The sequence below is a fragment of the Argiope bruennichi genome, chromosome 11 (assembly GCF_947563725.1).
Source record: "Argiope bruennichi chromosome 11, qqArgBrue1.1, whole genome shotgun sequence".
Classification (NCBI taxonomy): Eukaryota; Metazoa; Arthropoda; class Arachnida; order Araneae; family Araneidae; genus Argiope; species Argiope bruennichi.
The window spans coordinates 20,055,336-20,082,973 of record NC_079161.1 but is presented as its reverse complement, the minus strand read 5'-3'; the positions used below and the strand labels follow the sequence as shown (position 1 = coordinate 20,082,973).

General features: G+C 31.2%; 1 protein-coding gene across 2 annotated transcripts in view; it reads right to left on the bottom strand.

Annotated features, from left to right (window-relative positions):
• The window catches only part of LOC129956981 (proline dehydrogenase 1, mitochondrial-like), a 63,856-nt gene that overhangs the window by 17,580 nt on the left and 18,638 nt on the right, over window positions 1–27,638 (bottom strand). For both annotated transcript variants that reach the window (XM_056069069.1, XM_056069070.1), the window contains exons 2-4: window positions 4,521–4,729; window positions 2,431–2,468; window positions 1,062–1,205 (exon numbers count right to left, since the gene is read on the bottom strand). In XM_056069069.1, coding sequence (XP_055925044.1) covers window positions 1,062–1,205; window positions 2,431–2,468; window positions 4,521–4,729 — 391 coding nt within the window. The remainder of the gene's footprint in view (window positions 1–1,061; window positions 1,206–2,430; window positions 2,469–4,520; window positions 4,730–27,638) is intronic.

The following is a 27,638-nucleotide window of genomic DNA, read 5'->3' as shown; positions in this document are numbered from 1 at the left end:
ATAAATCAGGGCCTCTTGATTTTTTTTTTTTTTTTTTACATTATACCTATAACAGAATTTCACAATTTAAATATAATCTTAATATATTATTATAATTTAGGTTTTCGATTTTGGAGTAATCTGAAAATCGGCAAGTAAACCCAGAAATCCAACCATTTTGACATGTAATACATAACTAGTCGCCTTTGATGGCTGGCAATATTGTTTGTATTTAATTTCAATTAAACCATTTATATAAATCATGTCCATCATTCCATTAAATTGCCAGATATTAAGGCTTTGTTAATTTAATAGTTTTGCATATGTTCTGTTCTTTGTACATATGAATTTTCTTAATGTAGACCAAATCCATGATATCATAGTGCTATTATGCTTGGTTCATATCTAAATTTAGCAGTATTACAACTTGACTTTTTTATTTGTTTTGTAAACTATATAGATATTAAGCAGAATCCTTTAAATTTCACCAATGGAAGAAAATCATGCAATTACATATTTGATGAAACAATGAAAGTGGTTTAATTTCAAGATAATAATGTAATTTTTTATTGGAAATCCAGCAAAAAATAAATAAATAATTTATACGACTATTAAATTATAAATTATTTTTGGTATCATTAATAAGACAATTTTCAAATTTTGTGATCGAGTAAAATTTATTTCTGTACGATAATATTTTTGCAAGTTATCACGGAAAAATGCAAAAATTCAGCTTTACTTTTTATTTATTAAATTTTTTTAAAATCGCTCTGATCTTCATATTTACACCTTTCAAAGTATACATGTGTCAAATTTCGGAGCAGTAGATCAAACGGTTTGCCTATAGTGCACCAACACACACACACAGACATTCATGCTTATTGTTAGTATAGATGGAGCTAGGCAATCTTGGCATAGTCTGAAAATTGCCAAATAAAGCCTTTATCATGGTGTACTTTGAAAATCGTCAAATAAACTCGGGGGCCGTAAAGATAAACAAGTAACATTTTTATTACCATTATATTTTAGAAAAATTACATATTCAGAGTTTATTGAAAAATTGTTTTTATTAAGTAAATTACCTGCCACTGCACTGATACATTTTAGGAATGTTTCCATATTTTTTTCGCACTGTGCTTCATCCAGGTAAAAATAAGTCCTAGCAACAGGACAATACTTTCTCCTGTCAGCAAACTCTTCATATGGCTGGTACTGTTTAAGCTCTCCTAAAAGGAAAAGGAAATTTGTGAAAACATTTTTCAATAATGTACATATTAAAGTAAAAAACTGATAAAAAATATTAATTTATATACAAATATATTATTGGCCCATTTTTGTGTTTGTGGTATAAAAACTTTCAAAGAGAGAACATACTTTTAAATAGCATATTTTTTACTGTTGTTTATTTATGGGCGAATGTCCACTAAATAATTTTTTAATAAGAAACATTTATTAGCACTTGTGTATTAGCCATATATCACTGGCAAACATATTTAAAATCAATAGTTACAATAAATATTTCTTTGGTGAATTTTTTGGTGGTTAATCGTTGGTATGCAGTAAATACACATTTATCAATTTTTAATCTATGCATTTCCTTAAAATAGCGATTTTATAAAATAAATCTGTAATTCATTTAATATAATCCGTTGAATCACTGGCATTATATAAAAGATAACGATTTTTTTTTTATTTATTTATTTATTTATTTATTTTTTTTTTTTTATTGGAGGCTGATTTGTTCTTCAATTCAATGAAATTTAGTTCAGATACATATTTCGACTAATTGTACAGCATTCTGATAAACAAAATGAAAAAAAAAAAAAAAAATTAATATATTTTTAGATAAAGAGATAGTTAGAAGTATTAACCAAATATCATTTGCGAACTTAATATTAACCAAAATAGAGCAATTTCTAGTCAAATGGGTAATCCCGACCCTAAATTTTTATTGCAACCCTAAAAGGCATTTAGTGAATCTCTTATCAGTATCCAAGATGGCAGAAAGCCGGCAAGTTTTGGGGCGGTTGGTATGATTTTGCCATGCTGAACGAAAAACCAGATTCTGTTCTTATCTTAAAAAAAATTGTAAGTTAATATAATGCCTTCCTGAAGTTTAAGGAACATATACCATCAAGAAAATTATATTTAACGATTTCACTTATAGTTTCAGTTTATTTCATAAAACATAGAAATCAATTTAAAATTATAATTTACAAATACATTTTTGGCCATAATCACAACTTTTCAAACTAATTATGTTTCTGAAGCCAAAGTCTCAATGTTGCTGTTCTTTTTACCAGCACAGTTAAAAAGTTGCTTTTCTTTTTAACAGTTAACAGTTAAAAAGTTGCAATGGTCATAAATCACTTTTTCAGACATTAATTCAAAACTATTCACAAATTTCCAAGGAACTGCAAAATCACAGATTAAAGAAAAATAACAATGTACCTAATTTTCCATCTTCAGATGCAGATGATCGGCAACCACTAAATAAAATAAAACAAAAGAAAGTTATTATAATTTTTAATTTTCTAATAAAAAGTTTTAAAAAATCTCAAGTGATTTTTTATAAAAAGACACTCTTAGCATAGTTACAACTGCTTTCTAATTTTATTTATTCAGCTAATTATAAATTCCTGAACAAGCACAAAAGATCAATATTTTATAAAAAAAAGTTTAAATCAATGTACAAAAATTAAATTTTTCTACAAATGAAATTATTACTTTCATCAGAATTTTTTAATAAGAGAAATAATACATTTCTTTAACAGTGGGAACTAATAAAGTAAATAGTTTAAGCAAATAAATAGTTTGTATAACTAAATCTTGAAGCTTTCTTCAGTAAAATATTTTAAAACTTTGATACATACATAACTAATACTATTTTAAAAGTCTTAAATTGTTCTGTTCCTAGAACTATGTATTTCTCTAATATTCTATCTACTATATTCAATAATTTCACAGGGAAAAAAAAAGAATATCTAAAAATTAGTAAAATTATTTTTTTAAACTACTGCTTGATTTTGAAGTTAAATCTTAAAAGTAAATACAAAAATTCAAAAATTTTATTAAAAGCATACCTTATTAAAACCTACTCAAAAATAACCTAAAAGGAAAACTTAGAAAAAATAAACTTTATTTTATTCTGATCATAAAACGATGGGAGAAAAGGCATGACGGAATAGCGTAAGAAAAAATTGAAAAGATTCGAGTTTAACTTCAACAATGAAATATATTTGTTTAAAATAGCCTTAAAATATTTTTAAATAAAAGAAAATTATACGATAAAAGAATTTGTATAATAGAATGCATAATCTTTTGAATTTCAAGATGATTAACAGTTATATCACGGACAACAGCCAAAATTTCATTTCATTTTTAATTTTCAAAAATCAATAAAATTTACTTTAAAAAAATTTGGAGAATGGGTATATCATACATTCCCATCCACCAAATTATATAAGCGATAAATCTGGCATCTCTAGGTCAAACGATAGTGTCTTGTATGAGCGCCAACACACCATCACAGGCATTCTTCTTTATTATTAGAAAAAATAATTATATGGTTGTATTTTTGGCGACTTGGAGGTCAGATTTGGCGCCAAATGTGTTTTTAGAAAGTACGAGTTAACCGAGCTAGTGAACTCTGTGAAAGCTAGTGATTCCTGATGTTTGTAATTTTTTACTCCATAGATACTTTTTACTGCTCATTCTTTACGGCGATTGAATTATACAAACATACTTCTTCACACATTTGAATTTATAACTTTTTTACTGCGAAAACTCTCGAAAAATTAAAATTATTTTAATTTACGACAACATTTGCGTCATTTTTTCCCCCAAGAAAAAAGACAATCAGCGGTGCAACAATATATTTTCTGCATCAAAACTCAGATTAACTAAATGCATCAACAGTTGGATTAATATTGTTGCAAATTTGCGTGAGTCAGTGTAAGGAAGAGTGATTTAAAGATATTCTTAATGGAGACTATTGTGGTGAATAGCATATAAGCCAGTTAACAGCTCTGCTACCCGAGCAATTGCTTTGGTATCATGGTTATGTTACTGGACTGCTAACCACAAGGCCCCAGGTTTCTATCCTCGCGCATCCCATACCGCTACGCTATTTTTAATGGATGAATCCGAGGTCAATAAAACCCGACTTTAGTGACCAAAATAAAGGGACAAAATAATTTGATGACAAAAATAAAGGTTCTAGAAAATACAAGAAATTCGGCGATTTATTTTTAATAGTCAAGATCTGAGATACTGCCACAGAATACGATACCCCGTCTAGATTATATAAGCGAAAGAAGCTAAAGTGAATCAGTGAAGTGAATTTTTCTCTTTGGAGTAATGATCGCAGAGCGAGGTCTCTAGTTGCAATCTGGGCGATATTATGGTGATGACGCGACGTAAAAATCATTTGCTGCTTATCTTGCGGAATAAAGAATCGTTATCCATTATAGAGATTGTTGTACTTCTCTCTGTACATTCACCGGATGATATCCGTAGCAATATAGAGAAAAATCACTCACCTCATCTCGGCCTCTCTGGCCTGTTCCTCGCTGAGGTCTTCTTCGGCCGAGTAATCGAGGATGCTCTTGACACCAAAAGACTGCATGCGCTGAATTGTGGGAAGGATCTCCTGCTCATCTTGGCCTGCCACGAAGTGACCGTAGAACGTCTGCCTCATCAGGTAATGGAACAAGGATGGTCCCAGAATCTTCTTACCAAGTTTCAGAAGCTGAAGAAAAACGGAAACCATATAGAAACTTCACAAATACAAGAAGAATTAAACAAGATATAGTAAAACCAATGTATGTAACAAATTTTCTTTTTAAAAAAACCTTTGTTTGGTATAGATTTTGATCAAAATATAACACAATTCAAGTTTTTCCCCTATTAAGAATACACAATGTTTTCGAAATTCTTCTTGAAAATGGGGATGTTGATCATTAATGATTTATCGAAGGGATCATGAGCTTTCAAGAGAAATAAAAATTGAGGAAATTGGACTAGTGATCAGGGTTACGGGACGGGCTCTTTAATTTCTTGCTGAAACTGATTTTATTAGTAATGCTTGCGAAGCCACACATTTTCACTTTTAATATGCCATACTGGTGCAGTACAGTGTCATTGCCAATTTGAAATTTCATAAATGCAGTGAGTGTTATACTGCGTCACATGCAATATTCATTTATACTGATAGTTTCATCGGTATAAATGATACTCTGCTCATTATTTCATTCTAAATACTCATCATTTCATTTATACTGTTGAATGAATTTTTGGATGTTATCCTCGCACTCTTTCGTTCAAACCAATATTACGGGAAATACTTATGAAATATTTTCACTAATCATATATTTAATAATTTACGACATATTTTTCTGTTTATTAATAGCAAAAAAATTCTTAAAATTAATTACTTATACCATCATTTCGTGTGTGTATGTGTGTGTATGCATACGTGTTGTAAGTCTATGTGTGTGCGACAATTTTGCAGAAGCGTGACTGAAAAGCAGACAAATTTGGAATTTGAGTTTATTTTTCCGCGGGAGGACTAAGCTGTACAGGGAACAATCAATAAGAGGGCACGTCAGTCTATACCGTAACATAAGAGCAAAGTCATTGTAATTTTTCCTTTAGTGCTTTTACTAAGATTCTTTTAGGGACTTCTTTTGACGCGTGTCGATTCTGGAAAGGAAATCTTGGGTATCTGAAAAAATGCCGAAAGTGTTAAGCATTTTTATCTTTTCGCTCACAACGTGAGAACTGCAATGATCATCAACTTTTTAGAGCGAGTGTTAGAAATAATTAAATAAAAAGGTGGGATTTGGCTCAGGAAGTAAGAGAACATTTTAGAATAAAATAATATGGGATAATTTAAGATTTAAAAAAAAAGAGAATAGGAATTAAATTAAGATATAATTATATAGATATTAATTAAATGTGGCGATTCATTTTTATGCTTAACAATGATTTGTTCTAAACTGCAAGAAGTTAGCTTTAAGAAACAAATTATATCATAATGGTAAAATATAACAATATGAACATTGCATGAATTCCGTTTTTACCAAAGAATTAGCTTCTTTAGAATCAATATAATTTCCTCCGAGAGTGCTCCACAGCAGTAAGTTTGATACACAGTGCAATATTCAAGATAGTAGGATTTCAAAAAAAAAAAAAAAAAAAAAATCGAATTTATACTTTTTTTTATATTTACTTGTTTATGAATTATACAAAAAGAAAGTATTGTAATCGTTAAAAAAGGGGGGGGGGGAGGAAACAGATCGATATTTCAACGAATCTTCACCTTTCAGACTTCCCTGAGTTCCAAATGCACATTTCTGGAATTATAACCGTCTGTCTGTGAACATGATAACTTAAATATGCCTCAAACTAGACAGATGAAATTTGGTATTCGGTTTTTACCCCAAATTTGCATATTTTTAACAAATTTTGAACAAAATGCATTGAGGAAGCCTGTTTATCCGGTAATTCGTATAGTTAACACGATAATAACAAAAGGAAGAGAGCTAGATAGACCAAATTCAGTATACAGATTTGATATCTATACTGCAGACACCTCTCAAATTTCGAACCAAATCCAAGAAGGGATTGACTGTCTGTCGGTCTGTATCCTCAGAAACGTGCAATCGCGGTAACTAACTCAAAAACGCAATCATATAAATAGATCAAATCTGGATGGGATTTGGCGACTACAAGTGTAGTTTTGTGTAAAATTTTTGTTTCAATCAATTGTAAGAAACGCGTCTAAAACACAAATTCGATTTTCAGATATTATTAAAAGCATGCCAGGAATTAATTGCCCAAAAAATCGCCAAGAATACCACGATACATTCAATAAAAATGCTAAATTCGCGCCAAAGATTGATGTTTCGTAAATATTGAACGCCACTGCTATGAAAGGCATTTTCTAGAATAATACAGGGTGTTCATTAATTATTGTCGGGGTTTCCGTACCTCATAACTTTCGAATAAAAAATATTACGCAAAAACCGATTACATATTCGTAAATTACAACTCAAAGAATTTTGTTAATCATATTAAAGTGTAAAGCTGGCACAATTTGCACTTTGTAGGCATTCAGCTGAAGACGATTCTTTGAGTTGTACTTATTGAGTTATACATAATTCTTTGAGTTGTAATTTACGAATACATAATTCTTTGAGTTGGAATTTACGAATACATAATTCTTTGAGTTGTAATTTACGAATACATAATTCTTTGAGTTGTAATTTACGTATTCATAATTCTTTGAGTTGTAATTTACGAATACATAATCGCCTTCAGCTGAATGCCTACAAAGTGCAAATTGTGCAAGCTTTACACTTTAATATCATTAATAAAATTCTTTGAGTTGTAATTTACGAATACGTAATCGGTTTTTGCGTAATATTTTTTATTCGAAAGTTATGAGGTACGCAAACCCCGACAATAATTAATGAACACCCTGTATCTTTATAAAAGAGTATGCGAGAAACCTTTGGGAAGACTACACCAACTGGTATTATTTATTTTAACAACCTAAAAAAAAAGTCAATAATTTGGGCAAACAAACTGGTTTTGAAAATTTGTTTCACAATTCTGACACTGAAAAATGTATATACTGTTTCTTAAATTATAAATGAAATTAGATGCGAACCCATACCTAAAGAATTAGTTTCAATTAAAGTTTCGCCGTTAATTCAAGAATACTACATTATCACATCTATAAAACCGAAACGATTTTCATATCGAGAAAAAGAGACGAAATTCTTAAAGACACGAAAGCAGTGCGTTCCAATAATAAAAATGACCTTGGCCACTAATACGAAGAACAGGAACAATCTGATATTGAAATGATTTTGCCAGAAGAAAAAATTGACGCAATTGCCGTCATATAAACATTTTCTTTACGCCAGAGCGTCGTACGTTTAATTGCATACGTAAAAGCAAGTCTGATTGCCTTGTCGCCTGATCCGTGTTTTTGATTGCATATAATCGTAAAGAATTAGTTTTTTTAAATGAATATAATTGTTGAAGGAAGTTAACTATTAAAAGCAACTCAAAATGATTTTTAGAAAATTAGGAAGGTTGTTTTTCTTATTTGCGTTTAATGTTTTAGGAAATCAGTAGAAAAAGTTTATTAGGTAAATTTCTTTAGGAATTTATCATTTCCAATGTTTCATAGCATACGACTTCGTGAAAATTTGTCCTACTTATAGTCTCTAGAAATCAAAACTATTTTTCGTTGAAAAATTACAAACGTGATTAATAAGCAGAACTGATTCATGATTAACCAATTACTAATATATATTAATTGATTGGTTACCTCTATATATGCTCTCTATATAATGAAGATTAATGTGTCGGTGTTCCACAAACATGACCGTCTGACATAAATTACCAAATTTGACACATATATGACCTTGGATGATGAAAATATGCACCCCGGAGCAATTTTTAAAATTTAATTATAATTTAAAATTAAAATGAATTTTAGCACTTTTCCGTGATAATTTCCGAAAATATTACATCCCAACATTATTTTTAAATCATCTTAAAATTAAATTTAAAAAAATCACTGGTAACAATTTAATAGTCGCGAGAATTTTTCTTGAATTTTGGCGATTTCATAAAAATATTTTTATTTAATTACCACCAATACTTTACATCGATACTTATACAAAGCTCAATGTGTGTGTGTATTGGCGCTCTACAGGCCAGACCGTTTGACCTACAGCTACCAAATTTGGTACATGTATACCTTGGAAGTCGGGAATGTGCACCTGGGGTCTCTTTTTTGAATTTTTAATTAGAATTTTAATTATTAATTAAAAACTAACTTTCCCGCCAAAAAAATATTTTCATTTTCCCCACCGCCAAATGAGTAAGGCTTCAGTTTTTTTCCCCACTCTAATAAGGCTAGGCTTAAAATTTTTCGGCCAATTATTTCAAATGATTCTGTTTATTTTGTTAATGTTTGATGCATTTAAAATTAAACATTGTTAATGAATAGATCTTTGAAATTCATTCTGAAGTACTTTTGAATTAAAATAAAACAGAATAAAGGAAATTAAAAATGTCTAATCCGCATAGCGTTACCCCAACTGGCGTAGAAAATTTCACGCATTTGCGTTACCGTAACTGGTGTCGAAAACTCACACATGCGCATTGTGTTCTGATTGTTGACAATTATTATCAACGGATGCGGACTGGATTTAAATTATTTTTAAGTTAGTTGTGTGCTTTTGTAATTAAATTGCATTTATGTTAGTTATATATTTTTTGTATATGCTTATAGTTTTAAGTACATCGATTTTTAAGTAGTTTTTTTAAAACCTGTTTTCAACCGTTTATTTTAAACGATTCGTTTTATTTTCTAAGTGTTTGATGCATTTAAAATTAAACATTGTTAATGAATCGATCTGCTCATGATGAATCTGAGAAAATTTTGTTGACATATTCTTGAGATATTACATAAATTAAGAAAAATATTCTTTAGTGCCCATAAAGTTTAAACGCTCAGTGACTCTATTTTCAGTAATCAGATTATAAAAAAATGCTTTGTTTCAGTAAAAAATATTATTATATTAATTGCAGATTAATCCTTTCCACTTTAATTTAAAGCATAAATTCTACGAGAGGTAACAGAAAATTAGAGAGATACATATCACGTTACGACTGAAGGCCTTTATAATATTATGAGTGAATTATATGACTATCAAAATTTGAAGTTTTAAAATATTTTGATGAAAAAGCTATTAAAGTAGGAATTGCATAAAATATTTAATTATTAAAATTTTAACGAACATTAAGATTGGCGAACTGGCTGGTCGCCAAAGGCGGCTAGTTGTTATCATAAAATTCAAACCATTCTCATTATTTAATAAAATATTTGATTTCGTGATATTCTATTGTTTAAAACTAAAAAAAATGCTGTTTAATATGTGTAGTTTACAAGTTGAATTAAAAAAGAAATGAAGTCACAATAATACGGAATAGAAGACAGATGAATCGCACATTTAGATCTTTAATAGCTCTATGATGCGATAGAACTGGTTCCCATTCGAAAGGCTCATGTACAATGAACAGAGCATATGCAAGACAAATAAATGACACGGTTTTAAAGTCTGATAATTTGATGGAATCTTGGACATAAAATTTATCTAAACTATTTAACTGAAATTACAAACAAAACCCACTGCGATCCAGCTGGTGATCAAAGGCGATTTATTAATAATAAAGTAGAATATATTTGTGTTGGCGCTCTAAAGAACAGCCAATAGGCCAACAGTGGAAAGGTGGCTGTCAGTGGGGAAAAGCCTACGAAAGTAGCAAACAAGCGCGCTTCAATGTACACACACAAAAAGACTTTTGTCAAAATTTTAAATTTATTATAATATATATATATATAATATATTTATATTATTTTAAATAATTATAATTTTTTTTATTTTTAAGAAAACTGTGTACAGATGTAGGGACTCGTTTCTTGATAAATTTTAATGATTCATAGTTCAGAAAATTTTGATAAAGCTCGTAGCAACTGCAAAAAAATCGGAACAGTTGATACATATGCAAGTCCTCTAATCTAGATCTACCAATTTTAACATAGATATGCTTTGGAAAGTGGAAATAATGATCTTAGAACATTTTTTTTTTTTGAAATTATATTTATAATTTCAGTTATTAAGAAATTAAGCAGGTTTTGTCGTTCACTCCGCGGTAACGCCTAAAAATATAATTAAAAAAATTATACCATGTTAAATTTTTTTTTTAATTTTATTTTTATATGCACCAATTTATTTGTTTTCTGAAGTTTGGCATTTAAAAAAAAATTTGCATAATTTTCAACATTTGTCTTTATTATCTGTACAATGTACCGAAATTCAAACAGTTTTCATTGTTTCGCCAAATATTTTAATCGAATGAGTTTCTTTTATAGTAAAAAAGAAAAATTTCCCCTTTTTCAGGAACAGGAAGGTGAGGTTTATGTGGGGAATCAAAAAGTGAAATTACATTGGAACAAAGACATCGACCATTTCATAAGACACTTAACTTTTTAATGGCACTATATTGCCATTGAACTAGACAAAATAAACAGAATAAGATTTCAAAACAATCATCTGTATAGAGAGAGATAATTACTCAAGAAGTACTACTGAAATAAAAGAGTACTAAGTATAGTTAACTGTTCAATTTTTTCTAAAAAAAAAAAAAAAGTTGAATTTTTGAAGTTTACAAACATAACTTGATATCATAAGCATAATAATATACTAATGTTCCTCTGAAGTAATCTTAAAAAATAGATCTACGCCATTATATTGCACAGCTAAGATAAATTGTCTGTCGCATTTTAAATCAAGATTTCGTATCATAATTTCTTCCTCGTTAGCGCGCAGTGTTTTAAGAGTCATCTAATACATATTGTTACGAATTCTGTAAATTGGTGTAATTTGTCTTATGATAATGAATGTTATATGTATCCCATTGTATTTCAATAGCAAGTCGCCAAATTGGCGAGATATTGGCTCATTGGCGATGTTTTAGGCAACTAATTTTTGTCGCCAAATTTGGCGACATTTCGCCAAGTTTGGCGACGGATGTTGGAAACCTTGGCGACAGAGAGAATTTTCTAGAGGGATCCTGATTTCTTGAATTCTCTCCAAGGTTCTGGATTTTTCTAATATGACATAACTTCCTGTTAGTGACGTCACTTCCGGCAGAGAGCATATAAAAACAAGCACGAAAGATTAAGAGTTGTATTGGAGCCTTGGACAGCAAGCAAGCTGTAGGCTGGTGACTGAGCTATTGAATGCGCAGTGTTATTCTTGTAGTCTTCGTTAAATAAATAGCTTTATTTATTTTTTAAAAAGGATTCTGCTTATTGAATTTACTCTAAGCACATCGCAGGAAATTCGTAACAATATCAATAAAACCTGCAACTTAGAAAATTTTCGAATGTAAATCTGTTCAATAACTAGAAAAAATTAATTTTGAAACTTCATTGCATCTGATGATAATCATAAATAAACCTTGATACTGTTCGTCAACGGATTCTGAGACGACCACATTTCGATGACTCCATCTCATTAAGGGGTGAGACGCAGAAAGATGGGTGCATTGGGTTTCACTTATTAGATACAGACCTTGGGTTTCACCTATTAGATACTAGTAAATGTAAACATCTCCTTTCATCTTTCCTTTCACCCTTATTTTGACGAATTAAATCCATTCTAACGCATGCGCAAAAACGCGGAGGGTTTTACAATCCGTTGCTGAACAGTATTCAAATCAAGGTCTCGGTGATATCTAATATTTTTAGACCGTTTAGACTAAAAGACGGGAATTCTTTGCATAACCAACAGTTTATTTTCACATTAAAGACGAAGATGGCACATAAATAAAGCGATATAAAAATATGCCTACAGCACAATGCAGTCACGGATACAGAATACAAATTACAGCAACGTTGCTATCCACAAAAAGATACAATCAATAGCATCAGAATAAAACTGGACGCCAGGTACAATAATATAATAAATGATGACGAAATGCACAGGGACAGTACACAAAATAAAATAGAAGAGATTATTATTTAAGTACAAATATTATCAAAAATATTATTATTTAAATACAAATTTTATATACTAACAAAATAAATAAATACTCGTATACGTAGTATAGAGAAAGTATAGTAATCGTCAAAAAAAATTCGAGCTCGAGATGAAGTCGAATTTCCACGCTTTAGCCCTTTTTAAGTTCGAAAAACACATTTTTAGACAATGTCCGTCTGTGACAAGAATAACTCAACAATGCTTAGCGATAGACGGTTGAAATTCAGTGTATGGTCTTTATACAAAATTTGATGATTTCGATCAAATTTTGAATATAATCTGTTCAGAGAAAGTCCGTTTGTCCGGCTCTTTGAATACAAGTTAACATGATAATTACAAAACGAAGAGAGCTGGATAGGTGAAATTCGGTACACAGATTTAACATCTATAGCGTAAACAATTGTCAAAGTTTGAGCCGAATCCAACAACGATTTGAGTGTCGGTCTGTACTTTCAGAAACATGTATACGCATCGTAATAATTCAAAAATGCATTGATTTAAATATCTCAAATTCGATGCGAGATTTTGAGACAATAAGTGCAGTTTGTGTTAAATTTTTGTTTCCATCCGTTGAGAAAAATACGTCTCGAAAGCAAATTCGGCGGTTTTATATATATATATTATTAATGTATGCTATGATTAATCGCCAAATAACTCGCCAAGGATTGCACAAGGTTCAGTAAAAGTGTTAAATTCACGATTAAAGTTAATATTTCTTCACTGTTATACTTGTTCCATGTAAGGTGTTGCAATTCACCATTAAGTTTTGTATTTCCTGTTTCTTTAATTCTATTCTTAGCTTATTCCAACTTGGAATCTGGCAACTTCTTTTTAGTTTAGGTTACGGAAAAATAAAAAATGGCTTTTGATGTGATTACGTTAACTTACGCTTTTTAATAGTATTTATATAAGTTTTCATCAATATTATGTACGTATTCTATGCAGATTAACTTTCTCTACTGTAAATAGCCTCATTATCTCTGTGTCGTGTTGTGAAAATAAATATATTTAAAACGAAAGGAGAGTTTGCATTGAGCCATAACATAAGGCGTTATCTGGCATGACAAAGTAATTAGACAGTATAAGAGAAAGTTTGGGAGAGACCACTACCGTTGATTGCAACAGTTTTCTATTTAAAATTAAAATATTTGATTGACAAGGGAAAAAATTCGTCAATTTATAAAACAGAAACAAATTTGGTTAAAAGTAAGAAAATAATACTCCCCTCCTTTTCACAGGAATATGAAAATTGCCTGTTTAACAATTTACTAAATCTGAAATTTTCCCTTAGCAAATTGATTCCAGTGAGATAGATTTGTCTGATGCTTTCCCACCAATCTGAAGTCTTATTTTAACGTTTCAAACTGCAGAGATAAATAAAAAGCTCTGGAAAAAAATAAAGGCAAACTGACAGAGTGAAAGACAATTAATCTAATCATTTCCATCTAATTAAATTAAAAAATTAGGATCATAAATCATACATTCAAAATGCAGGAAGCTGTAGTTCAATTTCCTTCAATCTCAATAGAAGATTTAATAAGTACCGTGACATAATTAAGCTTGTTAGCATCCATATGGAGAATTTAATTTTCATTTTGCAAAGGGGAAGGCTAAAAAATAAAGGACGCGATACTTGGCAAGCAGGCAAAAAAAAAAAAAAAAAAAAAACGTGTTTCTGAAAAACAGACGAAAGACGGTCAATCCTTTGTGGGATTGGGCTCAAAATTTGAAAGGTGTTTAGACTATAGATACTGCGTATCGAATTTGATCTATCTAACTTTGCTCGTTTTATAGTTATTGTGTTAAATTATATTCGAACATCCGGACAGACAGATTTAGCGTATTTTGCTAAAAATTTGATAGAAATCTACAAATTTCGTATAAAGTCCGAATAACAAATTTCATCCCTCTAAATCAAATCGTTTTTAAGTTCTCTTTGACACAGACAGACAGACATTTTCCAAAAATGTGCTTTTCGAACTCGGGAAGTTCTAAAAAAAAATTTCAAATTAGAATTTTTTGACGATTACAATACTTTTTTTTATACAACGTATACAAGAAAGTAATTAATTACTATTAATGGCTAAATTAGTTTCTAAACTCCGTCTTCTTAAAGGATACGCATACATAATAAAACTATCGGTTTTTTTTTTTTTTTTTTTTTTTTTTTGTCAAAGTCAAATAGTGCTTACGCTACATTTTTTTTTTTCACTTGATAAATAAAGGCATTCGTGAAAAAATTAAGACAGAGCCATTTACTATGCTATTCAGTGCAACAATTTTAAAAACCTTGATTTACTAACGTAGAACTAATCAACGGATAGTTATTTTGAAACTCCATACTTGAATGTACTCGCTTCTCATCTTTCGCTCTCCCTATCAATTTTTTTATTTTCTCATCTTTTTCTATTTCACGGCATCTTTGAAAAATAGAAAGTAATTGCACAACAATATTATTAATTTCAAAACATATGTCCCTGAATCAGTGGCGTGTTTCCAACTTGGCTGCTGACAAGGGGCGCAAGCTTGAGAAGAGGACACAAAATAGGTAAATTACAGAACTTTATTTTCCCAGTTCCCAAATAAATAAGCTGTTAAAGAAATACAAATTTTATTAATTATAAAATATTAGAATAATTAATATTAATTATTTATCAAATCTTTATTTTTCATTGCATTCATTTCGTTATTAAAATATATAAAAACACCAAAATCTGTTTTAATAACATTGTTTAGAAACACGAATACCGGAAGTGTAGTCAGATAATGTTGAATGCATTTTCACAAAGATACAAAAATAAAAAGAATAATTAAAAATTAAATAAATAAAAATAAAACCTTAAATAACCAGTGGCAATGACCTCCACCAAACTTTTTCGAACACTCTATAATAAAATTGTCATGCCAGAGAACACCTTGCAAGATATTGGGGTACAATAGGTACAAAATATTAACTTTTGGTGTGACCATCACTTTTACTGAATCTATTCCGTCATCCTTGATGAGTTTCTTGGTTATTACCCCTTGGCATGCCGTTAATAGCATACGAAAATCGAATTCCTGCTTTAGATAGGTTTTTCCCAACCGATTGAAATCAAAGTTTGACACAGAACTGAGCTACACTTGTAGTCACAAAATCCCATAACAAATTTGATATTTTAAAGTTTGAGTTATCACATTTACATGTTTCTGAAACTACAGACCAATCCCTCATGGGATTGGGCTTAAAGTTTGATAAGGGTCTATACTATAGATATGTGTACTAATCTATACTATAGATATGTGTACTAATCTATAGAATAGATATGTGTACTAATCTATAAAATAGATATGTGTACTAATCTATAGAATAGATATGTGTACTAATCTATAGAATAGATATGTGTACTAATCTATAAAATAGATATGTGTACTAATCTATAAAATAGATATGTGTACTCATCTATAGAATAGATATGTGTACTCATCTATAGAATAGATATGTGTACCAATCGATACTATAGATATGTGTACTAATCTATACTATAGAATAGATATGTGTACTAATCTATACCATCGATATGTGTACTAATCAATACCATCGATATGTGTACTAATCTATACCATAGATATGTGTACTAATCTATATCATAGATATGTGTACTGATCTATACCATAGATATGTGTACTCATCTATACCATAGATATGTGTACTCATCTATACCATAGATATGTGTACTCATCTATACCATAGATATGTGTACTCATCTATACCATCTAATTCTCTTCGTTTTGTAGCTATCATATTCGAAAAACCGGACATGCAGACTTCCATTGAATAGATTTTTCTCAAAATTTGATAGAAATCTGTAAATTTCGTGTAAAGACCCTACACCAAATTTCAACAGCCTAGCGCAAAGCAAATTTAAGTTATCTTTGTCATGGACAGACAGACGGACATTATCCAAAAACAGGGAAGTCCTATCTATGGCAAGATACTTAAATCGACCACTGTCCTAAATAGATAAGAATACATATTACAAACTGGATTTCTTTCCACAAAGTATTTGGCAAATATCTTTAATCTTATAAATCACAAAAGTTACTAATCATTCTTCATAAAATGTATAATATAAAAAAAATCATATCATAGCTTCTCTTCAAAATCATATCATTCGTCCTTACACGCGCGCATTTTACATTCTTGATTGGAGTTTTTTTCTTTTGTGTCTCAGACACGGGGAAAAGGCAAGGCCAAGGCCGGAGAGCGTCAACTTGATGCGGTTGATGAAGAAGTCGATCAACATCACGTGCGCAAAAACGAGCGAAGATTCGACCAGAACGTGTCACCAGAAAGATAATGACGGAGGTGATTGGATTTCATTCCTTATACGATGCTAATTACATGTAAACAAAACTCAGGTAGTTGAGAACAAATCGTTTCGAATTTGTAAACGTGGCTTCCTTCATAAATGAAATGCAGAATTTTGCAAATACCTCTTTTCCGGTTAAAAGGAAATTACAAAAACGTAAACTTTCGAAATTTGAGCTTGAACACAGATTCAGAGTGACGACTGACGAGTCGCGTGGCTGACTGAAGAAAGTTTATGATAAAAATCACACGTGAGATTTTTCTTCTTTCGCATCAAAGATAAGAAAAACTGCTCTTCAGAAACGAGTGTGGTCGTATCAATCAATGAAATGCTGATTAGATCTTGCTTAAATGGATACTGATTTATTCATCTTGTATCTCAGGACGGAAAAGCTGAAGACGAAAGTCATTTCCGTCAGAACATACACTTCCGTTAATTAAATTTGTTCTGTTATTAAATAACAGACATTTATTTTCATACAGAGAAGGTATAAAATGAGGGGGAGAGAAAGAGAGTAAACGTTGTCACCAAACAAATAATGACGTCAATTTTAAAAAAAGCGTGTTTTCCCTGGCACATTATCACGGATACATTTATCAACAGAAAAAGAACACTAAAAACATTAGAAAATTCTATGAATGGCGAGGTAGTGAGTCCCCTTCACCAAGGTCTTCTTTACTACCTCCCTGAGAGAGCAGAGGGAATTTTGAAGATTCCTAGAGCTCATTATACGTATTATTTAGCATATTATTTATTATCCTTCCTTTGTTTAAACATTTCTTAACTTGCCTGGTTAAAAAATTTCTACTTTTTTGTTTCAGTAAAATCCGTAAGCAACCTGCCAACAGATGGCTCACAGCCAGTGTTATGCAACAAAAAACGAGACGAGAAGTCTGACTACGCATGCGTATTCACAATCCTTTATTATTTGAATTGATATCGTAGTTTCACGACAGGAATACAAAAATTAACGATTAACGTCAACGTTTTTGAATTGATGTTAACCGAAACACTTTAACGCGTGTTTTATAACAGCTTCTGAAGGGCAAATGCGTCTGCAAAGATAAATGCCATTTTTGTTCGGCAAATCTATATGAGGTTAGATGGAATACAATATTTCATTGAGAGTTCTAAAACAGGTCAACTTTTCCCACGGCATATCCTGTACTAGATAAAAGAAATATCAAATTTGCATCCAAGAGCAAACTTTTTCCGTCGGCCAACAAACAAACAAACAAAAAAAGTTAAAAGTAATAATTTTAGAAAGCGTTTTTATTAGTGTACCAAATGCCAATAAATAATTTTTTATTAAAAATATGGATTGTAAAGATAAATCATAAAAGCGAAAAAATTTGATAAAAATATATTAAAACTGTTAGAATTCCAATAGCATTTTTAAACACTTTTTAATGTATATTAAAAAATTTTCTTTTTGATATTCATTGCGGAAGAAATTCTTTAAAGTATCTTTTTCAATGCTTCAAATTATTGCGATTGTGTTTTGATGTCCATGTTTTGATTTTAAAAATATAATTTCTTACCTTTAAGTACATCAATAAAAGCGACCTTTTGAAACTTTTGACTTTTATTATTTATCTATTACATAAAAATAAAATTATGCAAACATTCCATTTCATTCGCTTTGTGATTGGTAGATAGCGAGTCACATGACTCATGACATTTGAGGTTTGTTTTGCCAGTATTGTTTGAAATATTAAATGAAAATGTTTATTACGTCGTAGTAAGTTTTGGAGTAGTAGCACTTGATGGTAAAATGATGACAAAAATAAAATAAAAAAGAAGAAAAGTATAGCTTTAATTAACAATAAAGTAACAGCAAAAGAGTTTAAAACAATATTATTTATTAATATCGTTTGTGGCATCACTAATGAAAAGTTTCCAGTTTAAATTCTCCGAGAAAGGGACATTTTTTTTAGTCTTTTGATTTAGCAATCGTTTGAATACCTACCTACACGCGTTAATCTTGCATTATTTATTTTAAGTAATGAAGCGTCTAACGATATCAGATGACGAAAAAAATGTGAAAAAAGATTTAATAGTTTTAAGGAAGTTTTTATTCAATATGTTTAATTTTTTTTAAATTTTATATTTTAATTCTTCATTCATTACTGAATGAAAATACTGCTGAATGTTTACATAATTTTATTATTTGCCTACGAATTGTCAGGCGTAATGTTTAAATATTTTTTTTTTTATCGTTCTTCAAAAATGTTTAATAATTCACAGAAAAATTAATTTTTGATGTTCTGAAAAATCGTTTGGCAAAATCTAAAATTTTTCGAGAAACTTTTAAGATTTAAATGATAAATTTAAATGTTTATATTTTATAATGTTTGCATATTACCAAGTTGAAATTAAACAAAAAAAAAATATTTTTATTCCAATCAATACCAGATGAATCAACTAGTTATAAACATAAAGAAAACTTTTAATGATAAAAATACGCCTTTAACAGTTAGTCAGAAGTAATTTTTTTTAATTATAAGTTTGGAAGTAAAGACAAAAAATAGCGCAAGTTTGTGTGCTGTGCGTCATAATAAGAAAATTGGATACAATGTATGAAATATGAAGAAAGAAATAATAAATAAAAGTGCAAATAAAGAAGATAAAAAGATTAACTAATCATATTTTTTCTCGGCATGCATTAAATACCTCATCAATAAGATATCCGCCACTTTATTAGTTATTTCAATTTCCTTGCAATTTTTTTTTAATCGTGATTCCATTATTCTTTTATCGATAACACTAATAGCAAATTTTGTTTTGTTTTTTCCGCATAAACGCTTTCAACCAAATGGAGAGTCAGCACGCAATTAAACTGCCACGTTCACTCGTAAATCGTTTGCGTTCGTGAACACAACTTTATTTGGGATTTCGAAAGTCTCTTAAAACATTCAATGAATTTGTGCATTTCCCTAGTCATTTAAATCATTCAATAAACTATCCTTCATCAACTGATGTGTGGTTGGCATTTTAAATGGCAATTGCATAATATTATTTCAGGAAATTTACTAATAATTATGTTATGTAAGTTAGAAAGAGACTTCAGAGAAGATTGATTGAATTGCCACATAAATAAAATGCCGCTTTAATTTACTTCATAAAATGCAAACAGAAATTAGTGAAATCATCAGTGCAAGATTTAGATAAAGCTTTAGGTATTTGATCTGTCAGAATCCTAAAAGGAACCTAAAAATTATTGTTTGTCTGTGACCGCAATAACTATATGGAAGAAATTTGGTATGTGGTCTGCTAGTTCGCAAATTGTACAGACTAAGTCTATGGCAAAGGATATCGACGTGCTCTGATTGGTTTAAGCCTTGGCATCTTTTTGGCAATGTTTTGCACTCATAATAGTCTAGTTTTCGTTTATTTGGCTCAAACCTTGTATCTTTCATTAGTTTTATGGAAGATACGACTGAATATCAACACGATCTAATTTTTATTAATATAATTGCTTTCTCTAAATATTACTAGTAATACTACTAATACTAATTATAATAATAATAAATATTACTAATAATACTAGTAATACAAGTAACTAATGTTGTTTATGCACAGAAGTATAAAAACAAAATGAAAATAATTACTCAACATATGATGCAGCAATTAAATAATTCTTATTTTTCTATGATCTTCGTGCCTTTATTAAATAATTTATGCAGTCATTGAAACTTGTTGCTGAACGTTTGTTACTTTCCCATCAGTTACATATGGGGAGATGATTACTTAATGCCCAAAACGTATAAATATGTAAGCTTTAACGAAATATGTGATTCGTAGCTAATTTTTTTCAGTTATATCAAAATAATATTAAGAAGAAACACACAAAAAAAATATTTTTAATAAATTATAATTTTTATATTTCCTGAATTTAGGTTTCAGGATTTGATCTTTTCTGCTGTATATGTGTTCCAGATTAATTAATATTACATGTAAACCGTAAAAAATGGGGGGGGAATAAATTCACAAATTTTATTTATATTTATAAAAATATATTTCGATATGGCATCTTTTTTGGCAAAACATTGTCAAAAAGATGCCAAGGCTTACACCCATCAGAGCACGTCGGTATCCTTTGCCATAGACTTAGTCTGTACAATTTGCGAACTCGCATGTGGTCTTGGAAACTAAAATTATAGATGTGTATATCAAATTTTGTCACTTGTCAGTTTTAACGGCGACCAAAAAGCGCCAAGAAAAAATTTCGCCAATTTGGCGATTTCAATCATCAAACTATATAGCATGTAATTTGCACGTGATTTCATATTTGTATATTTATTTTTATGCACTAGAATATATTTTTATAATTTGGCGAAAGTTTTTCTAGACGCTTTTTGGTCGCCATTAAAGCCGCCAAGTGGCAAAATTTTGAACCTAACCGTCGGAAGAAAGAGTTACAAAGCGTATGCTTCCTTTCATTCACCACATAACGGAGCAATAGAGGTTTATAAGTTCAGAAACAACTAGTACAGAAAAAAATCTTAATAAAACATTATTTAACAAAAAATAAACCCAAAATTCTAATTCATCATAAGTGATCATCTAAATTATATTTATGACAATGATCAACATATAATTTTTTTTCATGGAGTAAATTTCAATAAAAAGAAAACATATGTATTGAACAGATGTACATTTGCCGAGGAATTATGAAAACAGAACCGAAACCATAAAATAACGAATGAAAGAAAATGAAGGAAAAACTAAGACAGCAAATTTAACATCAGATATGAGAAAACAGTTGGCCTGATCTACAGAAATATTTTGAAGATTATTGTTAAACTTAACGAAGAAAAGCATCTTTCTGCTTTTCAATCCATCAACTTAGATTAATTACACCTCATCACGAAAAAATGTCATATTTTTACTTTCTTGCATACGAAGTACAAAGAAAATATTGTAATCGTCAAAAAATTAGAATTTTGACAAATCTACGCACTTTAGACCACTCCGAGTTCAAAAACACATTTTTTGAACAATGTCTGTCTGTTAGGGACAAAGATAACTCAAAAACGCCTTGAGCCAGGCGAATGAAATTTGGTACACTATCTGTGTACCAAACTTGTTAAATTCTATCAAATTTTGAGCAAAATCCATTCGGAGGACATCTGTCTATCCGACAGTTCGAAAATAAGTTAACACGATAGCTATGAAACAATAAGAGCTAAATAGATAAAATTTGGTACACAAATTTAACATCTCTAGTGTGGATAGTAATCAACGTGCAAAATCAGAAAAAGGGTTGACCGTTTGTTGGTCTTATAATGTCTTGATCTAGACTGATCAAATAACGAAGCAGAATTTCCATACAATTCTTCATTTTACAGCCCTATATATACAAAAAAACAACTTGTTCTAATCTGGGTTATATAAATAGTTATTTACACCTGTAGTAGGAGATACAACAGTCAAAGTCGAAGGCTTTCTTGAAACTCAGTTGGTTCTCGGACTCCGAACTCGCGGGCGTAGTCCAACAGTCAGCATGCAATCCGTTTCTTCTCTCTTCTTAAAAAAAAAAAAAAAAAAAAAAAAAACCTCCGCACTTTATTTCGGCGACAATCTCCGCCTCTTAATTTACATTGGCCATTTGAGCTCTCTTTCGGCCAATCGGGGTTCAGCAATATGCTCTCTCAGCGGCGCCAGTGGGTCGTGAGAAGGTCCTTTCACAAAGAGAAACATCTAGCATCCAGATGTTTTGACACCCCTTTCTCTTTGAAGGTACTATCAATACCTCTTGGACGAGGAATTCCACATGTGGTCTTTCGCTGTAATCGCTAATGAACCGATGCGAGACCACCCAGGTGAAAAGATCCACCATCTGACTATCTCGAGGAGTTTAGTAAGTAACAGCGATGACACAGCTGGCTGTAAATGTCTGGAAACGGGAAACGGGGAATGTTACAGTGTATTCTTTCAGAAACATGTAAACTCGATGTCAAAAAGGGAATAAATAAATCAATTTTGGTATGGAATTTAGTGACTACAAGTGCAGTTTTGTGTCAAATCTTATTTTCAATCGGTTGGGGAAAACGTGTAAAACACAAATTCAATTTTCGGATACTATTAATCGCACGCCAGGAATTTATCGTCAAAAAACTCGCCAGGAACTACAGATAGGTTTAGGAAAAATACTAATTTCACGCCAAAGATTAATATTTCCTTAACTATTATACGTCAATGCCATCAAGACATTCTCTTGGATAACGCCTTCATTAAAGAGTATGCTAGAAAGTTTAGGAAAACCACTCCCACTGGTGTTATCATATTTTTTAAATGATAGAGCATTTTGAGTAATCAGCTTGTGGCGGATTGATATGAGTGAGGATAGAACCTGTGACCTTATGGTTCGCAGTCCAATAACATGACCACATACAGAGTTTTATCTATCTAATTCTCTTCATTTTGTAGTTACCCTTTTCACTTATATTCGAACAGTCGGACAGGTAGACTTCCTCTCAACGGATTTTGCTCAAAATTTGATATAAATCTACAATTTTGGTGTAAAGATCATACACCAAATTTCATCCATATAGTTTGTAGCGGATTGGAATGGGCGAGGATAGAACCTGGAACCTTATGGTTAGCAGCCCAGTAACATGACCACGATACAAAAGCAATTGCTCTTGCAGCGTAGCTGTTAACTGGCTTATAAGCTTTCACCACAGACTCTCCCTCCAGTGAGTCGAAGGTGAGACGAACGATATGGCTGTTGAGTGGTGATGTATTAGCTGTTGATTCTAATGCGCCTGTACCCATTTGAGTAGCGCCAAGCGTTATGGCGAGCGTGTGTGGGTGAGTGATTGCTGTTGCTGCGTCAAGTGAGTCTGACGACTTTGATTTACTGTGGGTAGATGGCGCCACAACAGCTGTACAAAGGTTGAAGGTTCATCGTCCGAGGTCACCAATGTGGCGGATTGAGATGCGCGAGGGCAGAACCTGGGACCTTGTGGTGCGCAGTCCAGTAACATGACCATAATACAAAAGCAATTGCTCGGGCAGCGTAGCTGTTAATTGGTTTATAAGCTTTCACCACAAGCTATATTTCAAAATAGCGAAGTTAATAGGCGATGCTCTTGTAATTCGAAAATTTCGCAGCGTATATAACGCTTTAACACCTGTATTTTGCTCTTTTCGATTGGATTTTATAAATAATTTAACACTTTCAATTGCATTAACTTCTCCTTTTCCACGACTTCGGTTTATAATCGAAACTACTCAACTTCAACTCAATTTTCGTTTCCAAATCCTGCTGTTTTATTTCATTACAATTGCAGTTTCACTCGCTTTGAGCGAAGGGATAAAAAACTAACGTCTAAAGCATAACTTCAAAGATACCTAAGATTCCCTTTCCTAAATCGACACGAGTCAAAGATGTCCCTATCAGAATATTTTAGTAAAATCAATGAAGTGAAAATTTTCAGTCACCTTTTCTCTTATGTCCTGGTACAAACGAACGCATTTTAGCTTCGTTCCCATGTACAAACTTTGCCCTCCCGTGGAAAAATAAATTGAAGTTAATTCAAAATTTGTACTTTTTTCGATAACGTATATGCAAAATTATATTACATATTGATAAACAAATATACATTGACTTATTTATAATAAGATTATTTTTCTTTAGTTTGAAATCAATAACCGTAAAAGAAATCTCGATAATTTTTTTAAATAATTATAATTTGAAATTTTGGAACTGAGAGATAAAGTTGCTTCATTTGCATTATCTCGAGAAATACTGGTTGCAGTACTGTTCATTCCAACCCCCCCCCCCACACACACAGACACACACACTAACACACACAGAATAATACGAACATTCGAGGCTCAGAAACTAACATAAAATTTGGAAAGAAGAAAAATAACTTAATTTCACCAGATTACATTAAAACACACATCTTTAGCAAGGATCAGCCCAAGACAGGACAATGCAAGCGCCCATGGAAGGTCACGGTCTTTCGTTGCTCAAATTCTTTGTTCAGGTGTTTTTCCGACACTGCCATTACGCGGATTTCTAGCGCGTTTATAGCGTAGATGACAGGTGACACCTGCCGCATGTAGACAATCCAAGACGTCTACACGAAAAGCACATATTTCTTTTCGGAAGAATTTTATGGCAGTCGATGACAGTGCGTCAATAAGCCACACGAAAGAAACGCATGATGAAACTCAAGAAAGCAAATCTGCAATAAGTTTTTTAATAAGATGGCATAATTTGCAAAGTATTATTGAAATTTGTAGCATTTTACAATTTTTTTAAATGCAATGGAATTCGATTAATCTGAATTGATAGTACCGCAATAAAAATTCGATTTAACGAAAAATAAGAATTTAGAATAGAAATTTATTGTTACGAACAACACTACAATGCCAGTGGTCGGTTATCCATACATAAGAAATAAGCATGGTGTATATGCTTATAGTTTTAAGTACATCGTTTTTTAAGTAGTTTTTTTAAACCTGTTTTCGACCGATTAATTTAAACGATTCATTTTATTTTGTTAGTGTTTGATGCATTTAAATTTAAACATCGTTAATGAATCGATCTGTTCATGATGAATCTAAGAAAATTTTGTTGACAAATTCTTGTGATATTACATAAATTAAGAAAGATATTCTTTAATGCCCATAGAGTTTAAACGCTCAGTGACTGTTTTCAGTAATCATATTACAAAAAAATGCTTTGTCTCAGTAAAAAATATTATTATATTAATTGCAGATTAATCCTTTACACTTTAATTTAAAGCATAAATTCTACGAGAGGTAACAGAAACTTAGAGAGATACATATTATGTTATGACTGAAGGCCTTTATAATATTATGAATGAATTATACGACTCTCAAAATTTGAAGTTTTAAAATATTTTGATGAAGAATCTATTAAAGTTGGAATTGCGTAAAATATTTAATGGTAGGACCGGAGTTTAACCTCTTTCTTGGCACAATTTTTAAAAATTGCCAACAACGACTTTGCGAAATGTTCAAAAGCAAAGGAGCAGATGTTCAATTATAGTGCATAATAAAGATTGCCAGCTTTGGCGCGTTATCGCAACTTGGCGAAGAAGGGGGTTAAACTCCGGTTCAACCTATTTAATTATTAAAATTTAAACGAACATTAAGATTGGCGAAAAGGCTGGTGGCCAAAGGCGGCTAGTAAGAAATAAATATGGTGTCCGCAAAATTTTCTTGTATATTCTCTCTCAGGTGTTCTCTGTTATCCCAAAGAACATTTTGCATAGACTGGCGTACAGTAATTACGAAATATTAAACACTGACGTGAATTTAGCAATTTTACTGAATCTAAAGTGTCATCCTTGGCGAGTTAATTGGAGTTAATTCCTGGCATGCGGTTAATTGTATCTGGAAATCGAAACTGTGTTTTAGACGCGTTTTAAACAAACGACTGAAATAAAAATTTGACATAAAACTACACTTGCTGCATAAAATCTATACCAAATTTGACATATTTAAGACATTGCGCTTTCGACTCATAAGCTTCTGTAAGTACAACAAGGACATTGAACGAATTTTGCTCAAAATTTGATAGAAATTTACAAATTTAGTGTAAAGACCATATATTAAAATTTAGCCATTTAGCTGAAAGTGTTCTTGAATTATCTTTATCACAGACAGACAGACAGACGGACATTTTTCAAAAATGTGTTTTTAGAACACAGGGAGGTCTAAAACGTGGAAATTCGTCATACTCCCGTTTCAAATTTTTTGACTATTACTATACTTTCTCTATACTACGTATACGAGAAAGTAAAAACGTATTTAAAACGATTGATATTATTTTAAGGTGCTTTTCCTACAAGCCTAAAAAGAACAGAAATGCATACCACATCCTCTAAGTACAATAATCACTTATTATTTACAATCAATCATACAATATCAAAACAACGCTATTTTTGAAGGCAGTTTCAAAACATCTTGGTTTATTATATAAAACAGAGGAAAGAGTTAAACCGTTTTGCTTGCATGTTAACGCTATATGGCGCGTTGTATTTCATAGTGCAGTGAAGTCAGCCATCTAACTCTCCGACCTGCCACAAAGGCACACGGATTTAAACCATAAAACTGAATGACCGGACCGCCGCAACAGCAACATTGGCGGGAACTGTGGTTGAGTCCTAAGGGCCGCCACCGGCCACGGTACAACCCTCCCCGAAGGAAGTATGTCCCGTCATCGATGGGAGGAGTCAGATCCCCCACCTATTAGTGTACCCCTCCAGGGTGGCGAGATCCAACCACCATGCCGGAAGCATCTCATCCTCATTTCGAGGTGCCCCCCCCCGGGAGATCATTGTGCAGTGAAGAAAAATAACAATTATTTTTCAAATATGTTCACATAAATATATAGAGAAGACCTTATACTTCGACAGATTACCTCGAATTCTGATAGCAATCGACAAATTTGGTGTTAAACTACATGTCAAATTTCATTGCTCTATTTCAATTAATTTGTCCACAGAAAACAAGGGGAAAAAAAAGCTTTGAGTCTAAATATCTGCTTTACGGTGTCAGAGTAGATGGGAATTCGTCAATTATCCAGGTGGTGCCAAATTGATAAATCTAACTTAAAAACAGTAAAACATAGGTTATAAATGATCAAATATGCATCGCAATATATTCAAAACAATTGTCATTGCATTTT